Below are 10,551 nucleotides of genomic sequence, written 5' to 3' on the forward strand. Positions count from 1 at the left end.
TAGTTAATTAAAGATAAGTGTTATAATCTATGGTGTAAAATTATAATCTTAAAATTAGGTCTGGATTGAAAAACATTGGTGCGGATATATGTTTAAGAGATATTCTCTGCTTCTGGAACAATTGGTAATAGAACCAATTTCTTTACGGCCCGATCGACGACCCCTTTCGCTGTTCTGATGGAGACGACGCGGACAACGCCATCTGCTCCTGGATGGATTGTTGTTACGCGGCCGATGCGCCACTGCATTGGCGGAAGGTTATCGCCCCTGATGAGAACGAAGGAGCCTTCCTTGATGGCGTGACACCCGGTGGTCTATCTGTAATGGGAGTTGAGTTCCAAAAGATATTCCTTGTGTCATCTATCCCAGAATGACTGTCTCATCCTTTGAATATTTTGCCAGATGAATAGACGATTGGGTGGAATATCCGAGAAATCCTGTTGGGGTAAACTCGTCATCGTGTCACCAATCAGGAAATGTGCAGGAGTGAGAGGGAGAAGGTCGTTAATGTCAGAGGATAGAGGAGTCAATGGGCGAGAATTAAGAATTGCTTCGATTTCGGTTGCAAGAGTAGTCAGTTGTTCGAAAGTGAGGGTTTCAGTGCCAACTACACGCAAAAAATGCCGTTTGAACGACTTGACGACGGCTTCCCAGATTCCTCCAAAATGCGGTGAATATGGAGGATCAAAGTGCCAAGTGATTTCCTTTTCTGATGAATGTTTTTGCACCTTTCCGTTATGCTCCAATGAACGTATTAGGGTCTGTATTTCTTGGATTTCGTTTTTAGCCCCAACAGAGTTTGTGCCATTGTCTAAGTACATAGAATTACAGCGGCCGCGTCTGGCAGTAAAACGTCGTAGTGCGGCAATAAAGGCATCGGTGGTAAGATCGCTCACTAATTCTATGTGAACTGCTTTTGTGGCTAAACACGTGAAAACAGCTATGGAGGCCTTGACCTTGTTTTGATTTCGTACACGTTTTTCCTTGATGAAGAATGGACCGCAATAATCTACGCCTGAATGAATAAATGGTCTAGCTTCTGATACACGGACGTTTGGCAGTTGACCCATTTTGTAATTAATTGGACGAGGATTCAGTTTGGCACAGGTCACACAGTGTTGGATTACGTTGCTTATTTGTCGTCGTCCATCGATGATCCAGTAGTTTTTTCGGAGGTTGTAAAGTGTAGCTTGAGTACCTGCATGGAGGCCCGAGATGTGTTCCTTCCGGATGATGAGTTCTGTGACCTTGTGGTTTTTTGGTAAAATTATGGGATGCTTCTGATTGTAAGAGAGAGATGAATGATTTAAACGACCGCCGACTCTTATGACTCCGTCTTCATCAATCCCAGGGTCTAGAGGTGTTAGACAACTCTTTGAATTAATTGGACGACCTCGTTGCAGATCGTGTAGCTCAGATGCGGAGCAGATTCTTTGGATCCATGCGATAATCCATAGAGTAGCTGTTCTTAGTTCTTCTACTATGAGCGGACCTGTTCTCCGGTTTTCAAATCGCAGACAATAAGCGGTGACTCTTTGTAGTTCAGTAAACGTACTGTATCGTTCAAGCATCGAGTCTCCTCCGGCGGTGATAAGGCCGGTTGCATTACGTAATTCTGGAATTTCCTGTGCTACGTTCAGTGTAATCGACGGCCATTGGGTTTCGTCCTCGGTCAGCCAGGCTGGACCGTGCATCCAAAGACTGTTTTTTGTAAATTCGGTCGGCAATTGTCCGCGAGATAAAGCATCAGCGGGATTGTCCTTTGTTCGGACGTGTCTCCATTCTACCGACTTCGCTCGTGATTGGATGCTTGCAACTCGATTTGCCACGAAGGTTTTTAATACATATGGAGATGTATTTAACCAGTTCAACGTAATTGACGAGTCTAACCAGAATATTGTTTTACTGATCGGTACCAAGAGAGTTGATTTGATCATCTCGTACAAGTCGACGAGTAATTGCGCCGCGCATAATTCGAGTCTCGGTATAGATTGTACCGTTTTTATGGGGGCCACTCTTGTTTTGGCACAGAACAAGGATACCTGGGTGTTACCATTGTCTGATCGGAGATAAATACAGGCTCCATAAACCTTTTCTGAAGCGTCACAAAAACCATGTACTTGGATATCCTTCGCATTTTTATGAAGAAGGTTTCGATGAAATGATAATTGGTTAAGCAGGTTGAGTTGCCCTGCGAACTCGGTCCATTTGGTATGAAGCCATGTAGGAATGGATTCGTCCCAATCGAGTTTCATTCGCCAAAGTTCTTGCATTATCAGCTTAGTATGAACAATGACTGGATTTACCAATCCTAAGGGATCGAAAATTCGCGCAGTTTCGGAGAAGATTGTCCTTTTTGTAAAGCGCGATGAAAGGTTTATAGGTTTGACGGTGTATATCAAATTATCTGTTTCGGAATTCCAATATACGCCCAGAGTTTTGAGATTCGGATCATCACCGGCTAGAAGTTGTAGATTTACTTTGGTTGCGGGTAAGCCTTCTAACGTACGTATGTCGTTCGAAGCGCATTGGCGTAAGTTGAAGCCTCCTCGTTTCAGTAGAGTGACAACTTCGTTCCTCAAGTTAATAGTTTCTTCGATTGTTGGTGCACCTGTTAGCAGATCATCGACATACAGAGCATTTTTTAAGGCCTGGGATGCTGCTGGAAAGTCCTGACCTTCGTCTTCAACTAGTTGAGCTATGGTTCTTATCGCGAAAAATGAGGCTGACGTGAGTCCGAACGTCACAGTGTTGTGCTCGAACGTAGCGATTGAACCGTCGTTTTCCTTCAAGAGAATTCCTAGATATTTCCTATCCTCCGGTCGAACACGACATTGCCTATACATTTTCTCGATGTCTCCTGTTAAGACGTAATTGTGAAGTCGAAAACGTAGGATTAAGGTAAGAAGATCGTCTTGAATAGTTGGTCCAGTCATGAGACATTCGTTCAGTGATATCCCTGTGGTTGATTTAGCGGAACCATCAGACACTACTCGTACCTTCGTGGTTTGACTGGTTTTCTTGATAACAGCGTGATGTGGGAGATAAAATCCTTCTTCGTCGTTAGCTTGTACCCTTGTCATGTGTCCGAGATTTATATACTCTTCAATGACCTCGGTATATTGTTGTTTGAAATGAGCGTCCTTAGCGAAGCGTCGTTCGAGAGTTTGAAGACGTCGAAGAGCGAGATCTTTGGATAATCCGAGCTGGTTTTTCTTTTCGTTGAAAGGTAGGGCTACGACGTAACGTCCGCTAGGATTGCGAGATACATGTTTTGTGAAATGATCTTCACACGATTGTTCTTCTGCGGAGAGATATTTGGTGGTGGGGCCTTCTTCCAGCTCCCAGAACCTGCTCATATCCTCCTGTAGTTTCAACGTGTTGCAGGTAGCGCTGCTTGTTTGCTGATCGATTATTGTATGGGAAGAGATATTACCCACGATGCCCCAACCAAGTGAGTTTTTTTGTAGATAAAGATCTGGGTCCTGAGTTGATGAGAGATGGATTGTCCCCATTGCGAGCGTGGCCACAGAGGGACCTGCGCTCAACAAGATCTGTAGTGGAGCTGGTTTGTCAAAATCAGGATCAGCCATCCGAATGTTTTTTGGGATCACTATAGAGGAGCAATCGACATGTTTTGGAGGCGTGAGTGAGCTAATTTGGGGAACAATGAAGAAGTCGAGTGTCTTCTTGTATCAGGTAATCCGAGATTGGATTGTGGCTTGGATTACGTAATGAGAAATGGTTGACATACCATCTACAGCGCCGATGGGGACGGAGCATGTCCCCTTCTGTAAGTTGAGTTCGTTTGCTAAGGTTTCAGTGATGAGATTAATCGACGAAGCTGTGTCGAGAACGGCTCTACACGATATGAGTCGTTTAGAGTTATCTGACACAAGAATTTTCGCGGTTGCAATCAATTCATCGGCGATTGTGTTAGATGATGATGCAGAGCTGGGCTGCGGAGTTCGTGATACTTCGGTTTCTGAAGCTAGTCACGCTGATGTTTCGTTAGATTTCGTAGCTGGCTTAGTTTCATGTAACAAAGAGTGATGTCTCTTGTTACAATTTTGGCAATTTCGCGCTGACAAATAGGTTTTTGCCGAATGTTGCCTTCCTAGACAATTCATGCAGAGTTCCGCCTTCGATACAGCTTGGATCCGCTCTTGAGTTGTCATTTTTTGAAAGTTCTCGCAACCATAAACTTTATGAGATTGGTTGCATATGGGGCACGTTGGTTTGGTTGAAGAAGCGTTCGTCGTTGTAACGAAACCTTGACCGCGGAGGTGCGTTCCCTGTCGTTCGCGATGCGCCGTACCTGGCTTAGAGTTTCGAGAGTTTATGGCCCTTGGGTTCGAGGTTGTGGTCTTTGGCGCGGTTAAAGTATGTTCTGAGCAATTCGCTCGAGCTTTAAGGAAATCGAGTAAATCGGTGTATGATTCAACTTCGTTAGTTTTTATCGATAGCTCCCATTCTGTCATCAACGATACGTTGATTTTTGACCGAATGAGATGAATTATGGGGATGCTCCACGTCTTTACGGATTGACCCTTATTTTCGATTGCTCGGAGATGTTGTCGAAAGGCATCCACTAATTCTTCTAAAGATCCGGATGATTCCTTTGCGACACTTGGAAATTCGCTAAGAGCATTCCAGTGTCTTTCAATTACCTGCCGTTTCCGATCATATTTTTTATTCAGCAATGTTAGGGCATCCTCGTAATTTCGTCCGGTTGTTTCTAATGATTCTATAGTTTTGAGAGCTCTTCCTTTAAGTGCAGATCGTAAATATTGGAATTTTTGAACCAAAGTTAGATCTTTGTTCTCGTGAATGAGCGCGGTAAACATGTCGTAAAAAGGCGCCCAGTCTTCATGATTTCCGTCGAAGTTCCTTAGCTGGATTTGTGGTAACCTCACCGGAATATTTGAAGAAATGGGTACTGAGATGCTTGCTTGAGGATCTGATACCGTCGTGGTAGACGAGGTGTCGCGTTGCAAGTCCGGCAATATATTGCTAACCTTCGCGATGATTTGATAATATCTATCTTGCATGTTTAGACCTTCATCTTGTTCTACATCTGTAGGATGAAGTCGTTCTATTTTTTCTTGTATAGGTAAAAATTTGTTCCAATGTTCTTGAAGAGTTTGGAATTGTTTATTGAGATACACGTGATCCGGTTCACCTGTTCCTGTTTCTTCGACGAGCATTTTTTCAAAGTGCGTAAGTCGACGTTTCGTTAGACCTCGCGATTGATGCAATTCTACGAGTTCACTTACTCGATCTCCACTAGAGCCTTGCGTTTCTGGCATTTTTACGGAGTATTTGACAGTTGCGTGGTAATTTAAGAAGGAAAGGGAGACGATTGGTGATTTGATAAATTAACGAGTTTACCGGTTGTTGAGGTTTGCGTGGCTGCTACGTTGAGTGGCGATGAATTACCTTTGTTGTGGGTGATTTTCTGACGTGGACTTTTTTATGGCAATAGTTCTTGGATAACAATGATAATTCGTTAAAAAAGTCGTTAGTTTTTGTAGTTATCCGGCTCGAGGGACCAAAATGTTTGCGCTCGGCATCGATGGCGGTAAGAGATTTTTTACCAACGAGGGTTGTAAATCCTCGTCAAACCAATCGGGAAAGATTTTCGATGCACTAGCGTCCTTGAGACAATTAGGTTTGCCTCAAAGATGATTCAATGTTAGAAAGTTGAAACAACAAATATATTTATTAAGAGACTTGAAGTAAATTGAATACACTGTTGATCTCCGGTTGTATGAGATTCACGCGAAGTAGTGAGAAGAAGTTGTGGAAGTTAGAATAAGCTGGTCTTCTCTTCGCGTTGGTCGAAACGAATCTGATCTTGAAGGTAGTTTTTAAAAATTAACTAAATTCAGATGGCCAAAAAACTACTGGAAGGGGTAGGATTGTCCCTTGAGAGAAGGGGTGAATTTTGCTTGGGAGTGGGAGTGAGCACGTGGGCCAGAAGTAGAAACGTACATTCCCAACGTGAGATGCACGTGCGGGCGTTTTAGGATACACGTCATAAAAAACAAGGAACGAAAAGTGAGGATTAGAGGATTGGTAGGGAGGCAAAGGTCTTTACGAGTAGAAAGTAGAGAAATTGTCGAGATTGCAAGACTGGCTGCCAGATGTGGCAGACAGGCGTAAGGATTATCCTTGTTTGCAAATCAGTCGACGAAAGTCGTCAATAAGGGATGGGAACTTCCAGCAGTTGAGTATTTTATGACCTTAAAACGTGACTAAACTGTCCACGCAGAAATTTAGGATTAAAGAATGTAACGTGAAGAAGAATGCCGCTAATTTACAGAGCGGATTCAACACTCCCTTTTTACTATCTGGCATTTGCCCACAGTCTCAAGGTAAACCACAGAAAACCTTGAGCGGATAGTTGAGCGTTAAATAATTTCAAAAATTTATGTGCCTTGTTTTTATAAAGGTAAGTGTTATTGAGTGTTGTGTGGCTTCATGAATTCGAAGTTATCAGCATCGGTCCAGATCGATGTCGAAAAGAAATCCAATCCTCTTCTTGAAGGATTGCCCAAACGAAACAGGTTCGCGTGAAAACATCGAGGCGGGAACCGAAAATCCCAGGACCAGACAGGATAAAAACAGACTCCTTTTCATAGGAAATAAGGAAATAGATGGGTGACTGATCCTAATCTTCTTAAGAAACAGCTTACCCTAGAGTTTTGGAAGGACAAATGTGAGTGATGATATAACAATTCAAATTCACTAAGTGAATTTGGGAGAAAACACGAATAAAATAAATTAATTATATATTTAAAAGAAAAGAAACGATCTTATCTGAATCATTTCTGCGTCCTTCTTCAAAATGAGACTACCAGTCATCCTCAGGAATCGGGGAACGATTGGATGGAAAAAGGCTGTGTCAAGTAACCTGAAAAAGTACTCACAAAAACTGACACATAAGGTTAATAAAATGTGAAAATCAAGCAATCGCTCATCGACCTCGAAAAATAATCGTGGCTCTTTTCACATTAATAAACCAAAGCCTATCCGACGCAAAACTCGACTCCAGAGAAAAAGTTTCTAGAAGGAAACAAAACTCTTAGGAAAACAAAAAATCATTTCAAAACAAACAACTTCTTAAGGCCTTAATGAAGCAAGTATAGGTTAACTTCAGCATGTCAAGGAAGTACAAAAATCTTTAAAAACTTGATCGGCCGTAGCTTGTGCATTAATAACCAAGACAGGAGCCGATAAATAAGAAAAGGTTTGTTTTACTAGCCAATCTTCATAAACCTCATGAATAGTTCTGAGTAGCTCTAAAGAAATGCTCGATTCCTCCTCACGGGAACGGGAACTAACTCGAGCAAAAGAAGTTTCTGGGGAAACTCGCAAATAAACAATCAAATCTACTCTGAGCTCAGACAAGCGAATGAGAAGATCGAAAATTTTGATCAATAAATGAGATTCGAAATCGCGAAAATTACCTAACCTTCGACGAGCTTCATTTCCCTGACAGGCAATGAAATAGGTTGGGAATGCCTGTCACGCATAACCAAAATAATTCAAAGGAAGAGGTTAACTCCAATGATGTTTTCATATAAAAACGTCTGAAACTAGTTCCTCAAACCAGCCTTAGAAGAAAAGTTAATCTGAGGATTGAGGATTTTCTTCCCCAACCTCTATATCTCTTCTTCGCCAATTATAGGAATCTGAATGCGAGTTTTGTATCATTTCTCTTTGACTCTTCCGAGTGCTCAAAACCTCGTCTTTCTGAGATGCTTTTGGACACCTCACTCTGACGAAACCGGTTCAACCCAAAATATTGTTTTCTCATTGCCTCCACCTCAAGGGCTTTGGCCGTTGCCTCCCGTAGAGAAGTGAGACCCGATGTCCCAACGGCCATTTTGATTTCTGGATCACTGATAGCGTTTGAGAAAGCTTGTGTCGCTAATAAATCACCAGACGGCTCGTGGTCTGGCAAAGCTACACGAGAAAGCCGTTCGATATCTTGGCTAAGTGACGCGAGGTCTTCGTCTCGTCCTTGTCTTCTAGTCTGTAATTAAGCTGTGTACAATTTTGTCAGATGGTCATTTCCGTATCTCAATCTGAGCGCAGAGCTAAGTTTTTCATAATCGGAAATTTCTTCTTCAGATAATGCCGTTGAAACATTCAAAGCCGGCGTTTGAAGACAAGAGGCAAGGCTGTGGGCCCTCATGGCGGAGTCCCACTGGTTATGCTTTGCAATTGTATTAAATTGACGTTCATAATCTGCCCATGGAATCTTTTCATCAAAATTTGGCGGTTTTAAAGGATAAAAGGGTTTCTCGTTGATTTGAGAAGCAACCCCAGGAAATCTTGAATTATTTAATTGACTTAAATGGGAATAACGAGGTTGAACCTGAGGTCGAGGCTCGGAAAAGCCAACCTCATTATTAACTGTTATTCTACCAATTGGGGATTCATCTATTCCCCTAATAAAAGGCACAGACCTTGAGTCTCGTACATCCTGGAACCGTCCTGGATGTTGGACCTCCTGAACAGCGGGAACGGGAACAGGAGAGGGAACAGGAAAGGGAAGCGGAGTAACGACTCTAGACCCTCGAGGGGTGACAGCCGGTTCTCCTGAGCCGTTCACCTGATGGACAGCCTGAAGAGTTGCCACAGTCGTCCGGAACAGTTCATGAAGACTGGTCTCGGATCTTTCTTGAGCTTCTCTATCAAGCCTCCGCTGATTTTGTTGATCAAGAAGCAGCTGAAGAAGTTGCTGTTGTTGACTTTCAGCGGCTTCTTGTTGTTGGGAGATGATCTTTAGCAGATTAATCTGAGAGACCGCCGAAGAAATCGGAAGAGGGTCCACTGAAGGTGATGGAATCGTTTCAGGGACCCGCGGATTCTCCATAATAAAAGGTTTTTCTCCGCCACTTTCCCTTCGACGTAAGCGCGTCATACGACTATTGCTCATAATTAAAGTTCGCGCACTGAATTGACTCGATTGAAAAGAAACTCAAGATCCCGCTTCTAACACCAATGTAACGTTCTTTGACGTTACGGAAAATAAATATGGATCCGCGAGTTTAATTATCAAGTCAAAAATCAAGAGCGTGAATAAAATGTTGTGAAAAAGCTTCAATTGCGCAATATGTGTTTCTCGTTTAAAGTCTGAAACAAGACTGTTTTTACAATAATGTTGGTTGACGCAGCAACCTTATTCTTTTGAAAGACAAAAGAGGTTTATAAACGTCTTTTATCTATGATGACAACTAGATCATCAACAGGGGGCAAAACGGGTGATTTCACCCTTTGTAACAATATATATATTCTATATTCTATATGCATTATTCTATCTGTATATATACAGGGTGTCCCTAAATTGAGGGACACGGACCAGCCTGCGTGATACCTGACTGAAATGCAACCAAGAATTTCTTCACCGGAAGCTCGTCCGACGCATAGATTTGAATTATAAGCGATAGCGTTAGGCCAATCAGAGTGCACCATTTCATCTGGATTTGCCGCCACGGAAATTGCTGTTTTGTTTGTCTGGGTGAATTATTATTATTCGGTTACAAAGTAAATATCGGCACCTCCCCTCTCTCGCTGTTGTACCCCTTCTCGAGCGCTGACCTCGGTATTGTTGCCGCGGCACACGCTGCCGGCCGCATACCCACGGACGCACACTCGTGTGTGTGAAAATAAGCGAATGCCCAGTTACACAATACTACGAAACACACATCTAGGAGTGAAAATAAAAATAAATCTCGAAATAAATCAGCGGATTTAAGATTTAATGTTATAAAACACTTCCAATCATCGATGTATGCATAAAACTGGAGATTTCAGATGATTGATATGCCGTTAGGGTTCATAATTAGTCATTCAATCAATCTGAATTATGGTTTCCGAACATTGTTTGTGTCTTTGCAACATAATTTTTTCACCAGTTTTGAATTCATCATTGACATCCGATTTTTTAATAATGCGAGGGAAAAACAACTCGCTGAATTGACGTGTCAATAGGTTTGTAAATCAATTACGATTCACCCGAGTTGACACAAAATAACTGAATAAATGAGAATTCACTGAATCACTAAAAATGATAACTGAAATCATAAGAATTATTTGAGATATAACTGAATTAGGAGGAGTTGTAATAAGTCAAGTTACTTTGAATTACTTTACATTCGTACCAAAATTTTATGTTTAGAGAGAAAAATAGTTAAACTCAAATGAAAAAGTAATTTTAAATCAAGAAGAAGGAAATTCCCAGATACCTGAATTCAAATGAAGAAATTTCAATTTAAATTTATATCTATCTGAATTTGAAGAAAAATAATTATTGTTATTTTGAATAGAAAAATGAAGTCGAATTACATGAATAAATTCAATTAATTCAACTCAAATAAATATGGTGTCATTCAAATTCCTAGTTATTTCCTCGTCGATTCAATGTGGATCTGGAGTAGCAAGTAACGTTGAAATTGTTGAGATCAATGCTAGTGATGGCCACTTATCTGAGAATAATCGATGTGTCGATTAATCGATTTCAACAAAATAATCGGACAC

The 10,551-nt window shown here is 41.7% G+C and overlaps 1 protein-coding gene across 1 annotated transcript; it reads right to left on the reverse strand.

The window, feature by feature from the left end:
- Window positions 1-356: 356 nt before the first annotated feature.
- LOC124309084 (uncharacterized) lies at window positions 357-3,593 on the reverse strand. Its single transcript, XM_046772338.1, has one exon. The coding sequence runs from the start codon at window positions 3,591-3,593 to the stop codon at window positions 357-359; it is 3,237 nt and encodes a 1,078-aa protein (XP_046628294.1).
- Window positions 3,594-10,551: the final 6,958 nt, after the last annotated feature.

This window comes from Neodiprion virginianus, chromosome 7, assembly GCF_021901495.1.
Source record: "Neodiprion virginianus isolate iyNeoVirg1 chromosome 7, iyNeoVirg1.1, whole genome shotgun sequence".
In the NCBI taxonomy this organism is placed as follows: Eukaryota; Metazoa; Arthropoda; class Insecta; order Hymenoptera; family Diprionidae; genus Neodiprion; species Neodiprion virginianus.

Excerpts from the sequence above, each read along its gene's own strand:
- LOC124309084 (XM_046772338.1), bottom strand. The coding sequence starts at position 3,593 with ATGGCTGATCCTGATTTTGACAAACCAGCTCCACTACAGATCTTGTTG.